The 21,677-nt window shown below is 41.8% G+C and overlaps 1 protein-coding gene across 1 annotated transcript in view; it reads right to left on the minus strand.

Annotated features, from left to right (window-relative positions):
• Positions 1–21,677, minus strand: part of LOC144764166 (A.superbus venom factor 1-like) — a 1,132,054-nt gene that overhangs the window by 77,405 nt on the left and 1,032,972 nt on the right. The window contains exon 39 of the mRNA XM_078650288.1: positions 10,822–10,905. Coding sequence (XP_078506414.1) covers positions 10,822–10,905 — 84 coding nt within the window. The remainder of the gene's footprint in view (positions 1–10,821; positions 10,906–21,677) is intronic.

The raw sequence follows: 21,677 nt of genomic DNA on the forward strand, positions 1-21,677 counted from the left end.
CTATATTATCACTCCACCTTGTCAGGATTCTCATTTCGGCTGGATCTTTGGTCGGATAATCTTGTTCCCTTATTAAACAATTAATCAGAAACTTTAATATCATGAGCTGGATCTCAGCTTTTCGTTGAGACATGGCTTCGCCAATACTTTCTGGATCATTCCCTGTACGGATGAAACGATATATTCTGTCTAGATCTTCTTTCATATCTGGTAGGGTGTCTAAATACCCGGTCACCCGTCTTACACGGATGGAATATATAACTGTACTATCATCACCTGCAACCGGATCATAGCGGCATTCAGTAAGAGCTCGTCGGATATCTGCAACGGACTTAAATTTGGGCGTACGTTGTAACGCACATTCATGTAACTCGGCCAACGTTCTACGTTGGTGTGGCGGCGGGGTACCAAGAGGACCTCCTCCTGCGGCCCCTAAACTGGAATCGTCGACTGATACTCTTCGTATTGGTGCGGCGGGAAATTGTAATGTGGGCTGGACCGGGGGTACCGTAGCGGGTACTGCAAAGGGTGCCCCGGTGTCTGGGGGAGCAGGAATTGCCTGATTTACAGGGACTGGCGGAACAGGATTTGCATATTCCGGGACTGTGTCGTCCAAATAGGACGAGATGAAAATATCAGCTGCGGTTGGTTTGTGACGTAGCTTAGTCGGAACTAATGGTGGCGGAAAATTACTGGATGCCTCCGGGGTCGCTTTTGGCAAGCCCTCGGCAAGAAGAGGATACATACCCTTAATAAGGGCATGCCTCTGTCTGTCTGACTGTTCGGTTTTGACTCGTTCACCTATCTCGATTAATTCCCTTTCTTGGGCTCGTTCTAAAGATTCTCTACTTAATTCTGACTTTCTGATTTCTTTTTCGGTTCTCTTATGAGATTCTTTGCGCCATAACTCGATGGCATCTTTCTGTGACTGTCTGGCTTTCTTTTTCCATAATGCTTCTTCTACTCGCATGATGCACTCGGCATCCCATGTGCCTGATACAGGCCATCTATACTTTTCCTCTAACTGTTTGGTATACTCTACCCATAAATCTAGATATAATATGGCACTTATGCCATGCTTTTGATACATAAAATGACCTGGACTGTCCCTAGGCGGGACAGGAACTGCTGCTTCTAGCAGACCTTTTCTGGTTTTTAACTGACGTAGTTTAGAAAATAAGGGCATGACTGAACTGTAACCTAGACACAATACGCAATTTCAATACACAATGAACACGATAAATACTCCACATTCATACCACGACATTACAATACATGAAAAACATTTAAAATAACAGTTCGAACAGAATACTACCTGGAATACTGGAAACAGAATACATGAATTTTCTCGAGAAACAGAACTGACTAGAACAGAAACTAGATGTACTGCTAAAACAGTACGAAACTCACCGGTCTCATAAAGAGACACGTTAGGACCCGCATCCACCAAAGTGGACACTTCGTTTTGGGTCTGTGTACCACCAACCCACGGACCAGAGTCAATTTAGATTGACCCTGTCTAGATACTACCCCAGCAATGGTACTCACCGGGCAGCAAGAACGGAAGGCCTCGGACTGGACTGGACTGCTTCGACGCCGGACGGACGAACTTCGGACTTCTGTTACGGGTGGGCCTCCGGATACCTCGGACCTTGGACTCTCGGCTTGGGCTCTGGTCGGGACTTGCCGCGTTCCTCCACCGCCTCGTCTGGATGCTGGACCGCAACCTCCGTCTCCTCCGTGGGCCTGAGGGATACTTGAAGCAGAAATATCTGCCGGTGCGCAGAAGAGTTCCGTCACGGCTGCAGAGGGTCAGGGGGCCGGCGTGGCTTCACCGGCGCGTGGGGAAAGGGCAAGTCCCTATTCGGGCGCCATTATGTGGTATATAAATAAATAATACCGGATCTAGGTTTTACTGGACATAGTAATAACAGATAGCTCAATAAATAAGAGTCAAGATTCGAGGTAGTAGGAGTTTGCAGGTTTAATACAGCATAAAGGACAGGAACAGGACAACCTGCACAGGAATAGGATGACAGGGCCCGGCAGCTGCCGGGGCTGGATATGGGATGAGCGCGCTAACGTTTAATAACATTACATAGGTATATATACTAAAACAGTTGCATTACAGTGAATTACAGTAGGCGGAGCAGTGGGTGTGGTCAATAGCAGTCGCGAGAGATAAGGGTGAAAGTAGGTGTAACAAGAGGCGTGTACATAGACATGTGATGTAAACGTAACAGAATATGTCATAAATGGGGCGGAAACATGGAGGGGGCTACCTAAGGAGCCGGGACCTCTAACCTAATGGTGCGCGCAAACTGACAATGACGTGTTACTAGGAGAAGCTGGGGGCTATGAACTCTGTGCTAGGAGTAGAGACTGAAGTCTGGAGAGTCAGGGCGACATGTACCTAAACCCTATCTAGTATCTAATGTTTAGAGGACATGTTGATATAAACTAAGAGTCAGGAAGGGAGAGGCTAACAGACTCTAAGACTGGAGCATGCATTATTCTACATGTAGTGCGTGATGAAGAATATTAAATGACCATTAATACAGTATTTCTCTTACATGGAGACGTAAAGGCTAGACAATGACGGAAACTATTGATGCGATTCAGTAGCTTAGGAATGCAGAGAAGGAGGGCTGGACTGATAACTAGAATCATAACATACTCTTGGCAGACTCAGAGGCAGAGCCAGGCCGAGCCGGGCACTGTGAGGCAGGAAGTAAGTGAAGGGTCGAGGATACAGGTGGGGGCTGTATCGCTCCTCAGCGAGGATTCAGGAGACAGGAGCTGAATCTGGTGTCCAGGCCCTTTTGAGGCCTAGAAACGGGGACTTTACAATGAAATAACGTGCACACTGGGAAACGTGGCAACGTAGCTTTACACAGGCCTAATACTCGTAGCTTTCACGAGAACTGGAAACTGGCATACTAGAGATGGACACAACTATAATTGCATCTTAGATCGAACAGGGGGAATACATATGCATATTTAATCATGCACACATAACATAAGATGGAGGACACGTAGGGACACAGAACATGGCAAAATTTACTTTTCCACAGTTGTTGGGTTCATTGCATCCTTTGATGTCTCTTTGCCTCTTAATTAAGTATAACATTTTGCATTTTATCATCATTTATGTGTAGACTATTCTATTTTTGTTATTGTCATTCTTCATTATAATATTGTATAGAGGGAATATATGGTCTATGTATCCAGGCTGTGAACGCTGCATGGTTGTTCACCTGGTCACTGTTGCTGAGTAACCTGTGAGTAAGTTCCACTAGTCATCAATGAAAGCATAATGTTCAGTTCTGGTGCTGGGGGACTTTGAGAGTTGGAAGCAACAGTTTGAACCAAATTGCTGCAGGGGCTGATGGTCTGTGTACTGCCAGCTGAATAAACGCTTGGAAAAGAACTTCATGTGTACATATTGCTGAGAACGTATCACAAACGGATTCATTTATTTTAAAATGTGTGGTCTTTGAAGAACTTCAGGCAGCCAACACATTTGGTTAATACATCAAATTCATAGTGAGCTAGGATACTGGTGATAATAAGATGGTGTTACATTGCTATTTCCCTATATTTAAGGATGAAATAACCTAGGGCCATATGTAAGAACACATTTTCCAATAGACACAGATTGGGCAACCCCTTTGATACATCTGGCCCCTAGTTCATTAAGTAATAAGGGGTTACGCAATCTCCTGCTCCTGCGTGGCATGCCCATATTTATTGATACCAGTCACAGTCAGAGTGGTGGAGAGATAAATGAAAGTAGATGCCTAGTGTAGGAATTAGGCTAGGTTTGTGGAGTGGTATGGTGTGCCTGGTAACAGAGACACTGTATTGTTCTTGACTCGCCTGCATACATTTCTCAGTAGGTTGCCTTTGTTGAGGAGTTATTGTAATGATTGGTAAGATGCTGTTAATAGCCACCCAGTGAAGACAGAGTGGTTCTCACAACCATTGGATGGAGGCCAGAGTATCTTTTTGTTGCTGCATTTGCCCTCGGGGAGGGTTGGGTTTGTTGGGATTGGAATGGTATGGATTTTTGTTGGGTTTATGTGTCTGTTATCTTCCTGGCTGGGGACTGTACCAAAACACCACTCACCCTCCCAGACCCTCGTTTTGAGTGTCACGTCACCGTTCATGCTAGGGTTGCTTATGCCACACCTGCCTTGGACAAATTTCCTGAAATCTAAAATTGACAGATGGGAAATTCATCTTTTGTATTGTTAGAGGCTTAAATCATTACCTCAAACTTTAGCAGGCATAGGCTTATCTCGAGAAGTCTGGTGTTCGAACTGCATTATTGCAGGGAATGCACTTTTTCAGGCCAGAGGTTGATAAATTGCATAAGAAATAGAGCAGGCATATCGTAGCGACCTCTTATTCTCAGAGAGAGACGATTTGGATTGCTGCTGGGACTCAGTTTCAATGCTAGCTAACCATTTCGGACCCTATGGGTAGATATTGTTGGTGTGAGGCATATTGGATGGCATAGATACCTGCATACTGTGCATTTACACACCTAACACAAACAATAAGGCATTTTCCCATACATTTGATAGACCCTCATAGCATTCATAGCCTCTCTGGGGTTGCAACTTTTAATTGCATATTCCATGGCTAATTGGATAGACATCCACCTAGGGAGGCGACAAAACTGAGAATTGTAGCTATTTTAAAACAGATTGTTCTAGACATGTGATTGGCTGCCATTTAAGAGCCCGTCAACACAGCAGTTTTCGTGCCACTCCGTCCCCGACTCACATTATCCTACAGCAGACTTGATATTATCCTGAGTACATTGACCTCTTTGCGAAGGTACTGCTACATACCTAAATTGATTTCTTTCTGACCCTGGGCCTCTAGACAGTTCCCAGGACCTCTTAGCGGCAGCTAAGACTTGAATCTCAGAGGACCCTATATTTGTGTCCTATTTTCCGGACTTAATGACACTTTTTTTGCTACTAGTGGTAATACGGTGCACACTATGGCTGGGGAATGGGATGCCTACAAAGTTGCTTTGAGGGGGGAGTTTATATCTCAGATTGTGGTTGTTAGGTTGATGCTCGAAAATGAGCTCCACAAGAAGGAAGCGGAGGTGGAGGTCTTCGACCAGGATGTCGTTTTAGACCCTGGGAGGGGTTGATGATCTCCTAGTTGCTTTACACAGGTTGTTGGATACATGGGGCAAGCTAGATAAGTATACTGTTACTCAGCAAAGGCAAAGGCTTTACAGGGAGGGGGACGTATCAGGCAGATTTCTAGCTTGGCTTTTCAAAAGGGAGAGACCCCCACACCCACATTTCGAGACTGCCCCATTAAGCAGTGGGTGGACATTATTTTGAGGGAAGGGATAAATGAGAATGCAAAAGTACCTCGTGTTTATTTACACATGTGTACAAGACACATCTATAGAGGTCATACTACGTTACCTGACTGGCATGTGTTTGTCAAACTTGAGACCAAAGAGGTGGGTGTCCTACCCAAGTTCATGTGACAAGCTCTAATTATATCAATCCTAAGGAAAGATAAAGACTCAATACTTTTGACGTCCTACCTCCTAACACCCTTTATCCATTTTAAACACAAATGTCAAAATATTTAGCAAAGCTCAAACTAACAGGCTGCCATGAGTCACATGTACCCTGATTCATATGGATCAATCTGGTTTTACACCGGATAGAAGCACAGTGTACACCTTAAGGCGTATAACCCATGTATTATCTTCCATGATGGGGTCTCTCGAGGTGCTAGGACTGGTATTTCAGATGTCAAACAATCCTTTGACACAGTAACGTTGAATTAACTGTGGGCTGTGGTTGAACGTATGTGGTTTGGACCCAAGTTCTGCATCTGAATGCAACTGCTGTATCAACTGCCCACAGCTAGGGTGCATATTGGAGTGTGGGTGTCTGCGGAGTGGACAGTTCAAAGGGAGACATGGCAGAGGTGCCTGTTGCCCCTGATGTTTGCCATTGCCTTGGAGTTACTGCGGTACCATCTCCATGCTTCTATGGGGGAGTGGGGTGTGAGGGTCAGATGTGATCTCCTGTTATGTGGATAATGCATTAGTGTACTTGTGGGACCCGGGTGTGTCAGATCTAGTTCTCCTTTCAGAATTTACCTTGTTTGGCGAGGTTCTCGGCTTAAAACTGAATAGACATAAATGATAGCTCTACCCATTTGGGAGGTTGAGGAGCCTGGACCCGTAAAAGGAAACCTGAAGTAGGGATTAAATGGATAGTTGAGCATTTTTAATTCTTAGGGGTTCAGGGGCTTGAATATGGGGTGAGTGTTAACTAAACTGACCACCTCAGTGGGGTTTTGGAACAAATTGGCACTATATATCATTGGCCTGATAGCACTGGCCAAGATGATGTTCTTGCCTACTGAATACAGTGTGCCATTTGCCCAATAGGCTCTTCCGAGAATTGGATAGATTTCTCATCTCTCTGGTTTGGATGGGGAAGCTCAATTGTGTTAAACTTCACATTTTAAAACTCCCTTGGAGGAAAGGTTAGCTAGGCTTTCTGGATCTCTACTTGTACTAGCAGCTGCACAGCTGTCAAATGCAATTCACTGGTTTAATCTACTTGCTAACTGAGAGAAGAGATTGCTGTTCAGGTCTTATCCCCTTCATTCGCTACCCAAGGCCTTCATGTTAGGATCACAAGCAGGATGGGCTCTTCCATATAGTGTAAGTCAGGTGGTGGCAGAGTGGGAGGGTAATCACAGGTGTTTTGAAGAGACCACCCTATGATGCTAACATTTCAGTAGGGGTATTGAAGCCTTTAAATATATTTGCACTACAATTTCAGTCTAGGAGTGGCAGGATGGATGATGCAAGGCAGTTGGTGGTTTAATATAAATGAGCAATTCCTTACCTATGACCAAGTGAGAGATGCTTTAGAATTTGGCCCCGGACAGTTTTTATAACATGCACGTATAGTACAGATGGCTAGACATACTCGGACAACTTTCCCTGAGGAGCCCAAAATCACTGAAGTGATGGGCAGGAGTTTGCCTCTAGAAAGGTGCAGATGTGTGGCGATTAATTTGTATGCTGCCCTTGTCACAGATAGGTGGGCATACAACTGTGGCTGATAATAGATGTTTGCAGGTCAGTCCAGAACCACTATCATATGTAGAAAGAGGGAAAGCTCTTGTGCGCAGGTGAAGACCATCTCCCCTAATGCACACTTCAAGCTAATCCAACTTTGTTTTCTCCATATGACCTATCTTACCCTAAAAAAACTGACAAGGATATTCCTTGGCATGACGTTGGCATGCCACAGATGTGACATGCAGGCGGCAGACTTCCTGCATATGGTTTGGGGTTGCTCTTGAGTGGTCACATTCTAGGACTCTGATGTTGAGAACTGCACAGTGCTTGTTGGGGTTATTCCCTACCACATGGTCCTTAAGGATGAGGACATTTATGGCCATGCTATGCATGGTGTTAGCTAACCACAGGATTGCCATTCACTGGGTCTCTGCTAGGAGACCCTGCCATGAGGCATGGAAAAAGGATTTGCTTGAATGGGCAGTTGCAGATAAACATCACCTAAAAAGTACAAGAAAGAACAAATGATTGATGAAAGATCTTGCTGCACGGGCTCAGATGCTTATTAAATTATTAAATCCCCTGAACAATAGACCACGTTAAATTAGAATACGTAACTTGATGATTTAGCTAAAGAGATGTAATACAGCTGTAGCACACTGTGGTAGCTATGGGAGTTTGTAGGGTGAGGGTTATATGTGGCATGTTAGGGGCACTAATTATATGGGTAGGGTGGGAGAGTGTAAAAGTTACTGTGAAAGTATATATACATATATTTTGCTTTGTTTCAAATGTCTTTGTGTTTATTCAGTAATCTGCTAAAATGCAACTAAATAATACATATTTTCTAAAAACATCTTTTAAGGTAAACATAAATAAAGACAGTTGCCATAATAAATACTTGAGGATATCAGTGTGTGTACCACTGTCTTCCGAGCCTCCAAAGGAAGAAAGTCAATGAACTTCTTCAATGATTTAATGAGGGAGATGCAAGTTCCTGACACCACCAAAACCTGTGAACTGAAGGACAGGTCTTTATCAAATTTCACACCAAAGTTCCTTGCTACTGGTGTTGGGAGGGAGGGTTGGCAAGTCCATCAAGCCACCAGTTCAAAGAACAAAGGCTGTTATTAATTCAGAAGGAAAGGATTTTCGTTTTGTCGTAATTGCACTTTGTATGCTTACATTTCATCCAGGTAATTACTTGGGTTAAACATGATTTACAATTCAGTTCTGAGCCTAGAGAAATTTTACCTAAAGGCAGAATAAGTTGGATATCATGCACAGAAAATAACTGTAATCCAAACGATTCAATGAGAGATCAATTGGGTCATTTAGATATGAAACAAAGTGTATGAAAAGGCTCCCTTGAGCCATTGAGCTGTCAAGCTTTTAGAGTTGCACCTTTGCGCCTGAGAGAGGTACTGAGACCTGAGAGGATTGTGGCAGCTTTTCCAGCAACCCCAGATGAATTTAGTTTTTTATCTTTACTGATGAAGAATTATATCCAGAAACACATGTCTAGAGATCTACAACACTAACCTGTACCAACTTTGGTGAAACACTTCTGCAAAAACTAAGCGTTTAAAGTGAACTGCATTTACTATAATGCTAAGGGGTGAAATGTGCTGGGAGGTTAAGGAGTGTGCTCCCATCCCTCTTGCCTTTCCACCACAGATGTCATGCCTATTTTAGGTTATATTCCACTATTCCAAACCTCTGACAGCCTAAAGGGGATACATGTTTGGACAGACCAGACCTGCTGTTTAGGTTGATAAACTTGAAAATCATGATAATTGGTGAGAATTAGGTCAAGAATATGGCCAGTAGTGTGAGATGAGCCCATGACTGATGGAGAAGGTTAAGCATGAAGATGTTGTCAATCAAAGTATAAGCTGCTGAGTTTTTTCCATCATCAAGATGACAGTTAAAGGCAGTATAATTTTGAGCTTTGTCCAGGGGTATAGTAAATCCAAACTCCATAGAAGGAATATTATTGTGAGATTTTCAGACAGAACCTAGAGTCTCTGCTCCTTCAAGGTTATCCATACTGTAACCGGAGCACTGAAATGTGTCTTATATCTTTTCTGTCTCGATGAAGGATTGACTATCCACTAGGAAGTGCAGAGGCAATAACTGGGTTGGAAGAGTCCTTAAGCCAGGTCTCTGTGACAAATAAAAAATCTCTAGTCATGATCTATTACTAGATTATGAATTTCTATTGCATGCTTTGGAAGGAAATTCACATTTATAAGGCCTCGCCAGAAGTTGACAGTTTTCACTTCCATCTTAAAGCCAATTGTGTCATTATCATTTGACTTTCCTTTCAGAGAGACGGTTGTCTCGAATTAGAAGTTGAGTAATTGTTTGCATTTAAGGCAGGAGACAGGACCAGCAATGATTTCCACTTCTAGTTCTACATTGCATTGCAGCGTCTCACCTTATTTTTTAAGTTGCATTGGCAAGGAAACTAAAGACTGTGTGGGGGCAGGGTTGAAACCAGCAGCATGGCTGGTGATGGGAGCAAAACGGAGTTGTTCGGCATGAATCTGCTGCGCTTTCACAGGTCTGCTTAAATGCACCTTAGTACCATGCCATCCCTACCTCTCCTGCAACCTCTAGAGTGACTACTTACAAAATGCCATGCAGTGAAAGGCAACTGATAAACTGATAAAAATGGCAGATTAAAAAACACAAGGATTGCAGATGAGTAACTTAACTCCTTATGAAGGAAGTGACCCGATTAGTGCCACCTGGGTCTCTTGCGACCACCTCTCAGCCTTCCATTCAAATGAAGAGTCAGTCAGACAGTAGAGAACACAAACCATGTATATTTTATTCAGGTACACTTGAGCAGAGTCCAGTCTGATCAGCCTCATAGGTTTGCTGCAGAGGGACTGACTTCAGCAAACATAGAGATACATGATGTATGTTTCTGACCCCAGAATGACCCGCCCATAATGGAAATCTACTAGCAGCTGCATCTAAAATAAAGAAATAGGGAAAGATGAGTTTTGACTCTGAGGCTGGGCACACATTATCTCTATATCAAGGTAGTTCTGTTTGTGCCTACCACTAGACTAGTGGGAAAAAGTTCTATCTATGGGAAAGGAATGCGTTAATAAGAACAGTGTATTCATTAGCCGAGCAAGGCCTAACCTTGGAGAAATGAAAAATGTCCACAGCCTGCTTCTCGAGTCAGGGAATACGTAGTGAACAACATGATTCAAAATGGCGGTTAAACATAAAATCGTGGAGCGAATGATAACTTAACACAAGAACAAACCACAAACAAAATAGCAAAACATTTTCGTTTCATCACTTGTTAGAATACCATCATCTCCTCACCACCTATCTGAGCGAGCATGAAGCAAATGGAGACATTGCAACAATATTGTACTATGATGACGGTGTGATTGAGTTTCAACCTCCAATCATCTTTCACAGGCACTAAAACAGAATAAACTACTGGTGGTTTGCTGCATGGTGAAAACTGTCTAATACTTCTTGAATGTTTGCCGTTTCACATTGTGCAACAACATAGCAGAAATCTATAATGCTAATAATGCTAAATAAAAAAATAAAACAGAGAGAGAAAACATCGCCAAAGCGAGTACTCATGAATTTCAGGGGTAAAACCATTAAGTGGGCTGATGTTCAAAGTATACAAGCATATACATGGATGTTAAGTGCTTCGTAGTTCCCTTGTTAAGGAAGTGTGATTTAATTACCTGCTTTTATGACTGTTGTAATAGTCATCATATAGTTGTCGTAGCTGTCTGACTTCTCTGTTCTCATGAGTTTAGCCTTGTACACTGTAAGAAAGAACATGCATTACATATCTAGGCTTTGACAAAAATCTTGAACCAATCAAGTGGCCAGGCTGACAAAATGATTCATGAATATGTGATACGTGCTCCTGGCTAGAGGATAATTTGTGAAATCTACTCTAATTGCTTCAGATTTCCGCTGCTTAAATTGTGTAATGGATTTTTATTCTTTCATTGCTGTAATTGTATAGAATACCAGTGTCTTTCAAACATTTCATTAACTTTACCCACTGTTCTTCAGGAACCAAGCTCGACAGCATGCCAATCCGGTTATCTCCATTTTCAATGTTACTAAGTTTTGCTGATTATATTTTAAATTGGTTTGATTTGGCACCATCAGGGGATCCAACAGCACTGTTTTCTCACAGGCTTGAGAAATCCCAGCCAACAAGTGTTGCGTGGGTCACATTTACAACCGAGTGATGAAGTAGAAATATCATTTAAATTGTAGGGGTGCATCATAATCACATTTAGAGCTCACCCAAGTCACAATCACGTGTTGTATTACCATGAGATGTTAGAGCTTTGAAACGTATTAACATGGAAACGCTATTTATTTTAGGCCATTGACAAGTAACATGGAGACTTAACGTAGAAGGTGAATGTAACCAGCAGAAACCATTAACAAGAAGAACTCATGTTGTGCAACCAACACTTATTCCTGTTTTAAATGTGTTTACTAATTACGTTATTTTACACATAGGTGAAATATTAGTTGAAATTGCATTAATGTTATGTAAATTCGTAAAGCTTATATGTTGTTCTCTTATGTTAGCTGAAATTCGTAATCTTGAATTGCTAGTCCCAGAAATTCTTGCTTTAGGAATAACAGTTTGAATTTCATGTGTGCTGTAAAATTTGCTCTTTCTCATGTTTTGTGTTACAGGTGAAGAAGCGCCCTCGTTAGAATAATGTCTTTGTTTTACTAGTCAGGCAAGGAGAGAAGAAGTTACAATCCTGTGGTTTGAGTCGATAAAAGAAGGTCATTGTGCTGCACACAGGAGAAAGTCTGGGAATTAAGGCCAAACTGTATCAAAGAAGGTACCCCGTCGTAATTGTGGAAAAGTCCCTTCAGGACTGTAGCCAGGGTGGATGGCATGATCCGAAGTGCAATCAATCAATCAATCAATCATAGCATTTGTATAGCGCACTACTCACCCGGAGGGTCTCAAGGTGCTTGGGGAGGGGGGGTCTGCTACTGCTCAAGGGGAGTACCACCTGAGAATAGATGTATGTTGGAATTAGGGACAGCGTGCCACTTCTTTCTTCCCTTTAGAAAGAGAGTATTTGAAAGGAGCTCTGTCCTTGGTAGCTTTATGCTACTTGACCCATTGATTGTAGAGAGACTTCTTAGGAACACTCCATGGTCTGACACCTTTTACCTCTTCCTCCTGAAAATACTTATTTAGGGATGTCACCTTAGTGTTAGAGTGAGGATAGATGTAATGCTTTTTATTCAACAACCCTCGATGCAAGGACATTTAGACTCATGCTTCCTCATTTTCTGTATGCTAACTCTTGAAATAATTGTACTTATACTGCACTGTCTGAACTGGATACACAGATTTGCCTTAAAGGTAATTCTTCTGCACTTATATACTCTTGTGTTGAGGTGTCTATATGTTCAGTTATTTTTGGCTTTGTATTAAATTTACTGACTTTGAGTAGTTGTCAGTGAGGTATTAAATATCACTGGGAATCATTGGCAAATTGATTGATTTCCTAACAACTTCTCTCCCCTCTACCCTTTCATTCTGCGAAAAAGAAGCATCAGAGTGGGATTCTAAGACATTCTAGAACTTAAGGGCCTAGCCCTTTCAGTTTGTAGCAGTTTTTAATGGTTCGCACAAGAAGTGAGGCGAAAATCTGGAAGTAGTCTAGAATAGGTAGAACTTAGAACCCCCAAAACCTCAAACTAGAGCCCAGTGATTGAGAATAGAAGGCAATGGAATCTGGCGAAGATTGGTGGAGTTTATTGGTGCGGCTAGATAAGCGATGGAAGGAGGTTTGAGTATTAATAGGGTGTATGTGGTGTGTTAGATTGCGGGAAAGATTTCATTGTGTAATGTCTTGCGGAGTTGAAATGAGAGTCGAGTGAATGTGGTTTCGGGCCGGACGTGGTCCAAGGACTGAGATTTAAGTTGCAGGTCCCACAGTGTCCTAAGATCCCAGGATCTATCAAAAGGTGTAGAAGACACAGAGATTGTGATTGTCTGACTGAAGAGCTAATGAGTTGTCGTGAGACACCATCAGCAGTTCCGCCTCAGACAGGGAACTTTGTGTGAGTGGGACGCATGGGAATTGTCTAGTGGACCTTGAGTATAAGGGTGAACTATAGTGATTCGAGTGACCCACGCTGGTCTAGGATTGTTGTGTGTTAATGTTCTTGAGTGGTTATGTAGTGTAGTTCCTATTATCCCAATAGGCTCTGTGCATTGGAATAATATCTTCAATAGTATAGACGTAGGACAGAGGTTAACTAGGTCTTCTACTGACGATATTAGACTTAAAGTTTTGTGTGCCAGCTAGCTCAGAGTTCACTAGAAACTTTCTCGAATAGGCGAGGAGGAGTTTAACCTCCCTGGATAGACAAGAAGGGATTTAGTTTCTGACAACCATAGAACATGACAACTTTGCTCTCCCTAATCAAGAGTATATCTCTAGAGTCGTGTGAAAACAAAAGACAACTATTTTACTCAGTCAATACGTGCATACTTAGTTTCACCAGATTGTAGAGAAAAGAAGAGACGGGCGTGTTCAATAAAAAGGTGTTATTTATTGATCAGTCTCTTTTCTCATACAAGAGAAATGAATCGCTACAATTGCAATACTTATGGTTAAGTAAAGTGCATACAGTAAAAGCAGGATTATAAAATAATACTGTAAAAGCATTGATATGGTTTCTTAGCCATAGGATACTTTAAAATGGATAAAAGATATACATACATATATACATTGACTAATCGTACTCAACTGGTGCTTCTAACTACGCCTACCCCGGTGTACCTGACCTGAGCCTAATACGTGGGAGGGAGTAAGTAAGTAGCAGTTTGAGTTAAGTTTGGTTTGCCAAGAATCTGACTCAAGAATTCTCTGTAAGGGGTTAGTCAGTTCAGTACCTGGGATTTAGAAGGCAGGAGGGCTGGTATCTCTGTCTCAGGACTCGGTATCCCAGTTACCCGCGAGAGCAAGCTGGAAACGCCGGAAGCTGGATTTCTCGGCAAGAGAAAAGGCAGCGTCTCTCTCAGCGCGTCAAAAGGGAGGGGCAGCGTCCGTGGGCTTCCTGCATCAGCTGGGCTCTCCGGCAAGTAGCGCTGCTCCAAGCTCATCACCACCGTGTGTTTACTTAGGGCAGCGTCGGTATATTTATACCTGAAAGGTGCCGAGTTTGACGTAAGGATGGACATAAAACGTCAGTAAGGATGTCATAAGAACTGGTCGTTCTTACATTCTTTACAGGAGTTCTCGAACGAAATCAAAACAATAGCTGCGGGGGATTTCCCAGGTCTGCTGGTGGTTTGGTTTGTTTTGAGAACTCGGTGTGCTTTCTAGGGGGCTGGAGGAATAGTGCTTGCTTAATGTGATAGCATGCGCTATGACTTAATCTGAAAACGGGTTTCTGTGCCGTTGTATGGATATTAGTGACTTATAACCGGACAAGGGTCAGAAATAGGAGTATCGATACAGGTCCCTATATAAACACACTACACCCACTCCACACATTTATGTACATATTTACTAACCTAAGCAATAGTAAACATAACTAATAGTGCATGTGTATACCACCCCAAAATACATTTTTGTATATTTGTATTCGAAAAATGGTATTGCGAAATACACGAAAATGAGTAGGTACTGTATGCATTTAAGCAGTGTAATCATTCAAAAACAGGATGCATATTTTAAATCAGCATGAATGATTCACGAAAATTACACATGAAATGGCTCTTAATACAGAAGAAAAAGTGCGAGACCACTTCATCACATATAAATACAATTACTTGTAAATAAGCTAGAGGTTGAGGTAATGTAATGTTTCTAGAGTTCCTAAAAATAGAAGCTCTGTTCTCTAAGAATAGTTTTACTTTAAGCAGAAGATCAGTGCAAAAAGGTAAATATTTTGGATTTGGTAAAAAAAATTCGTTATCAGAGGAATAAGGAAAACGTTCTTAGTAGCTTTGTTTTATAAAACTGATGGCCAAATTCAGAGTTCAGGGAACGCTGTGTGCACGTTTGCTTAAAGTCACTCTCTCTGTTCTGGTGAAAACATAATTTCGGACAGACTCTCGAAAAAACAGTCTACCGCTTCTGGTGAAAGTTCGACTAGGTTGGAAAATGTCGCTACCATGCAGTCATGCGCATGTTCGCTTTCAGTGATGTTTCGATCAGCATTGCTTACAGAAGGTCGTACCTGGCTGATGCTGCTCTCATCTTGTACTTCACTACCCTTCAATCGTAGTGGTGAAGTCTCCACGAATGCCGTCATCAGGATAGGTAGCCGCTGGGGACAGCACAATGCATGAGCCTTTACTGGACCCAACAAAGTATCTGCATCCAATGGTACTTCTGATTGTAGTGTAAGACAGGTGTCCAACACGCATTCTTCGCCGCATAGCATGCACCTCAATACAGGCATAACACAATTCTGCCACATGGGTCTGAACGAAAGAAACCAGGTCATATTCAGATCTCTTAGCCAGGCTAGTCCAAGGACTTTAGTTATGCGGTCCCGGTAGCGTATAGCTAGGATCGTTTCTTCCATTGTTGCTGGAGTCTTGTCTGTGACATGGCTTGCCATAACGAAGCAGGAGTAGCAAAAATAAAATGCCTGCTACGAGTCCCAACAGGAGTGGAAGTCCGCCAAAGATGGAATGGACGAAATTAGGAAAAATACCCAGGACTGCTTTGAATGGTGTTAACAGTCCCGAAAAAACTGTCTTAAATACACTTGCGATTCCACTTGTATCAGAAATATTTAAGATTTCGTTTAGCATTTCTGCGAAGTGTAGGGGGCAATTTGTAAGTAAGTAGCAGTTTGAGTTAAGTTTGGTTTGCCAAGAATCTGACTCAAGAATTCTCTGTAAGGGGTTAGTCAGTTCAGTACCTGGGATTTAGAAGGCAGGAGGGCTGGTATCTCTGTCTCAGGACTCGGTATCCCAGTTACCCGCGAGAGCAAGCTGGAAACGCCGGAAGCTGGATTTCTCGGCAAGAGAAAAGGCAGCGTCTCTCTCAGCGCGTCAAAAGGGAGGGGCAGCGTCCGTGGGCTTCCTGCATCAGCTGGGCTCTCCGGCAAGTAGCGCTGCTCCAAGCTCATCACCACCGTGTGTTTACTTAGGGCAGCGTCGGTATATTTATACCTGAAAGGTGCCGAGTTTGACGTAAGGATGGACATAAAACGTCAGTAAGGATGTCATAAGAACTGGTCGTTCTTACATTCTTTACAGGAGTTCTCGAACGAAATCAAAACAATAGCTGCGGGGGATTTCCCAGGTCTGCTGGTGGTTTGGTTTGTTTGAGAACTCGGTGTGCTTTCTAGGGGGCTGGAGGAATAGTGCTTGCTTAATGTGATAGCATGCGCTATGACTTAATCTGAAAACGGGTTTCTGTGCCGTTGTATGGATATTAGTGACTTATAACCGGACAAGGGTCAGAAATAGGAGTATCGATACAGGTCCCTATATAAACACACTACACCCACTCCACACATTTATGTACATATTTACTAACCTAAGCAATAGTAAACATAACTAATAGTGCATGTGTATACCACCCCAAAATACATTTTTGTATATTTGTATTCGAAAAATGGTATTGCGAAATACACGAAAATGAGTAGGTACTGTATGCATTTAAGCAGTGTAATCATTCAAAAACAGGATGCATATTTTAAATCAGCATGAATGATTCACGAAAATTACACATGAAATGGCTCTTAATACAGAAGAAAAAGTGCGAGACCACTTCATCACATATAAATACAATTACTTGTAAATAAGCTAGAGGTTGAGGTAATGTAATGTTTCTAGAGTTCCTAAAAATAGAAGCTCTGTTCTCTAAGAATAGTTTTACTTTAAGCAGAAGATCAGTGCAAAAAGGTAAATATTTTGGATTTGGTAAAAAAAATTCGTTATCAGAGGAATAAGGAAAACGTTCTTAGTAGCTTTGTTTTATAAAACTGATGGCCAAATTCAGAGTTCAGGGAACGCTGTGTGCACGTTTGCTTAAAGTCACTCTCTCTGTTCTGGTGAAAACATAATTTCGGACAGACTCTCGAAAAAACAGTCTACCGCTTCTGGTGAAAGTTCGACTAGGTTGGAAAATGTCGCTACCATGCAGTCATGCGCATGTTCGCTTTCAGTGATGTTTCGATCAGCATTGCTTACAGAAGGTCGTACCTGGCTGATGCTGCTCTCATCTTGTACTTCACTACCCTTCAATCGTAGTGGTGAAGTCTCCACGAATGCCGTCATCAGGATAGGTAGCCGCTGGGGACAGCACAATGCATGAGCCTTTACTGGACCCAACAAAGTATCTGCATCCAATGGTACTTCTGATTGTAGTGTAAGACAGGTGTCCAACACGCATTCTTCGCCGCATAGCATGCACCTCAATACAGGCATAACACAATTCTGCCACATGGGTCTGAACGAAAGAAACCAGGTCATATTCAGATCTCTTAGCCAGGCTAGTCCAAGGACTTTAGTTATGCGGTCCCGGTAGCGTATAGCTAGGATCGTTTCTTCCATTGTTGCTGGAGTCTTGTCTGTGACATGGCTTGCCATAACGAAGCAGGAGTAGCAAAAATAAAATGCCTGCTACGAGTCCCAACAGGAGTGGAAGTCCGCCAAAGATGGAATGGACGAAATTAGGAAAAATACCCAGGACTGCTTTGAATGGTGTTAACAGTCCCGAAAAAACTGTCTTAAATACACTTGCGATTCCACTTGTATCAGAAATATTTAAGATTTCGTTTAGCATTTCTGCGAAGTGTAGGGGGCAATTTGTTGATAACAATGCATGTATCTCACCCGTTGTCCTTGCAACTTGGAGATCATACGTTTCTTTTGATGACGTCAAATGGGTTGGCGTCTGTAGGAGCACAGTCTTCATTCTGCTTAAAGTATCAATTCGAATAGAAGAGATATTCAAACTGGGCCAAATTTTTCCCTCCCTGTCTGGAGTGTCATTCGGAAACAATACTCTCTCACAGCAAGTGACCATGGAGCTCACACTTACTAGATAACGTTTTCCTGGTAGCAAGCCACAACATCTGTGATCTACAATTAGAATGTAACTCCCGTTAGAAAGTCTTCTAAAGAATGGTTCTATTTGTGTTGCAGGTGTGCCGAGCTGGTGACATGAAAGGTTATTTGAAGTCCCTTCACAGGCCCCATGCAAACTTATACCCTGGCACAGAAGTATACCACTTAGCGATTTTTCACAATTATTACCACTAAGAAATACACTCTGTCCATTATTACTGTAACATGTGTGTGTATAAGGTAAGTTCAATGTTGACTTAATGTATCCTTTACCCAACCTTTCATACTGGCCTGCCTGTATATATTTTTGGCAGTATCGAAATTGGAAAGTTGTTATCGGAATAGTTATGATTCCGTGTATTATCCATTCAATGACAGGTCGTTCTGACATTGTCAATGGTAATCTCTCAAGTTTTTCAATGCTCAGAATTGTATACTCTGCACCCTTTTGTGCCAAGCTGATTTGTGTATCAGTAAGGTTAAAGATACTGAATAATGACGTTGTGTTGATTAAACGCCAAGGCACGTAGCCTGAACGCAGATTTTGTAACGTCCAGCCAAGCTGTACAATAGAACGCAGTTGTGACTGACCGTGTTGCAACATCAGTAAGTCTTGCTCTATTATATCGATTGCAGATGATACAATACTGTCCAGTGAATATATTCTGGAAGACAGAGTCATTAACCCATTGTCCACAACAGAAAGTGATTTTTCCAAATTAACACGGTCAATTTCCTGTATTTTTTCTGCTGTCTCAATTTGAGTTTCTTTCCAAGCTTCGTTGTAAGCTGCATATATAGAGGCCGCTATGAAACGTTTTTGACGCTGTTTGCGTGGTCCCATAATGAAATCACGCAAGTCAGCACCTTCTTTAAGTAAAGTCAAGTGTTGCTTAATTTCAACCAGTGTGGATGTTTGTAGCCATTTGAGGCAGAGTTTCCCTACACTGTAAGTAGTTACAATCCCTGGATGTTGTCTCTGGGAGTATCTAGGGTCTGGCCTGGTCAATGTGAACCCCTGTATTTTGTTCAGGAATCTATCTTGACAGTTATTTGTGTCTGTGGGCCAGATCAACCATTTTTTCCAATCAGGATGTGTTCTGTTTTGTTTTAAAATATGGGATACGTCTATTTCAACATCTGTAGTGCTATTACTGTCAGGTGTTGGTTTAGGAATAGACGGTCTGTTTAAGTCTTTAATTTTGGCTAGGCCAAGACAGGTGGTCTGTTGAATTGTATTATTCAAAAATATAATTTGTTCTGGGATCATGCAGGCTCTAAATAATGATTCTATACCTTGCACTTGCCAATCTTTTGTACCCCAGAGTGTTTTCGTTTCAATATTATTGTTCCAGAAATCAAAACCGAATGTTTTCATTTTTTCAAAAAATGTCTCTGAATAGATTAATTTTGTGTTCGTAAGCATGGTTTTCATTCCTGTCTTAATTGACAATTTGAAATAAAATGTTTCTGCATTACTTGTGTTAAACCCTGAGAAGTATGAGAATTTTTCATAAAATGTTTTTTACTGCCTTTTGGTGGAGTTGCACAATGTTCCCATTGGTTATAATTAAAAACATTTCTAGGTTGAGCAGATTTATGCAGATAATGGTTACCATAGTGGTTGTAACAATACATCTGGTCATAATTAGATGAACCTTGCAAATAATCATGTTCAGTAAATTTAGCTGACATCACTAGATCAGACATCATATCATTAATGCTTTCAAAGTCCCAATCATCAGCGAATGTGTTTGGTTTTACAAAGTCACTCAATGAAATCTTGAATTGATGAGGATACTTCAGGAGCTCGACCGGGCCATAGATTTCGTAATCAGTTTTGTCCCATGCTACCCCACCGGGTATAGGATTGGCTGTGAAGTTCACTGAAGAAAGTTCTCTTTTCTCGATGTGTGAAGACTTGTGTGGTTTCAAGACCAAGTTGATATTCTGACTTGCTGTGTCCATTGTAACATATTTTCCCTCAATGAAATGTCCCAAGCATAGTACCATGATGAGCCAAAGTATGAGGACAAATACACCTAGTGCCACCCAAATTTCAATCCATGGAGAAATCAGATAGGTTTCTTTTAGTTGATGAAATAGTTCCTTTGCTTTGTCTTTAAAAGTTTTTGTTGTTGGCTGTTCCCCAGGTTCGCTTGGATCCTCAGAAAAATCATCGAAGTTGATGAAGTAGCCAGATGCTGTTCTGTCAATTGTGTCAATTGCTTCTGGATTCCTTTTTGTTTTTGGAATTCGCTTTGTTTCATTAGCATAGTCTGTGGTTACATCATTGTAGATTGGTGTTTCTTGATGTAAAATTTTGATTTGGGTTTCAAGAGGTTTAAGTTCCATTGCTTTGTTGCATAGTCCTTGTTGTTCCACTGTAGGTTTATCAAATGTGATTAGTCTCTCAGTTTGAACCTCTGTAATTGTAGCAAACTTTGGTGTTCTACTACTTCTTGGGAGTCCACTTGGCCTACTACTTGTTATCGGCCACATGATTGTGGTTTAACCAGGTCGATGGATACAACTCGGCTCTCCTTTTTACCAGCAAGGGGCGGTAATACTACTGATCTTGTCCCGTTGACAGACAAGACAGGTACTGCTTTTCTGTAAGAAGGCCCAAATTCCTTCTTCACCGCGATCTTCTCTCTGACCAGATCCCCGATTTTTGGAATCCAGACAGGCCTTGCTGGGACAGGTGGTTTCTCTTCAGTGGTTGTTGGCTGTTGTTTCAACTTTATGTTGCTCAGGTTTTTTCTTTTTTCATTTAAGTCCTGTAAAATAGCCAAACGATCTTTGATATCAAAGCATTTTTCTTTCACCACTGAAGTTTGACTATCGAGGTCCTGGATTAACATTGTAGTCCCAAACAATAGTTCGTACGGACTGAGACCTCTCAGAGAATTTCTTGGCAGATTATTAAGACTACGTTGGACACTTATTAAATGTTTGACCCACCCAGCTCCCGAACCTAATACCTTTGCCATTATAGATTGCTTTATGCCTTGGTTTTTTCTTTATACCATCCCGTTTCCCTCAGGAAGGAAGTGAGAAGAGTCCCACAATGCACTGCCCATGCTGGCCATGCCCCTCCTATAAGCTCGAGAGCTAAAGGCAAGACATTGGTCAGAATGTAGCATGCTCCTAGCGTATATGCCATTATAGACTCGCAAATCTTTTCATAACAGTTCAGACGTCAGCCGAGCGCTGGGGTCTACATTACAAGTGAAAATAGTCTCTACATGTTAATATGACGCATTATTCATACTGGGGTTTATTTCTTTATTTAAAACAACACTAATGGGAGACAACTATTATCTTTACGAAACAGAATGGGAATTTAATAGACACCGTAGTTGACACAATTTTTAATAGACTACAGAAACAAATGATCAACCAGTTTAATAATGTTTTTAAAAGACTCGATAGACTAGATAACCTGGTCAAAAACGAAGAAGCAAAAAGAAAGGGGTCTGTTATCCTGGATCA

Source organism: Lissotriton helveticus, chromosome 1_1 (genome assembly GCF_964261635.1).
Source record: "Lissotriton helveticus chromosome 1_1, aLisHel1.1, whole genome shotgun sequence".
Taxonomy (NCBI): domain Eukaryota; kingdom Metazoa; phylum Chordata; class Amphibia; order Caudata; family Salamandridae; genus Lissotriton; species Lissotriton helveticus.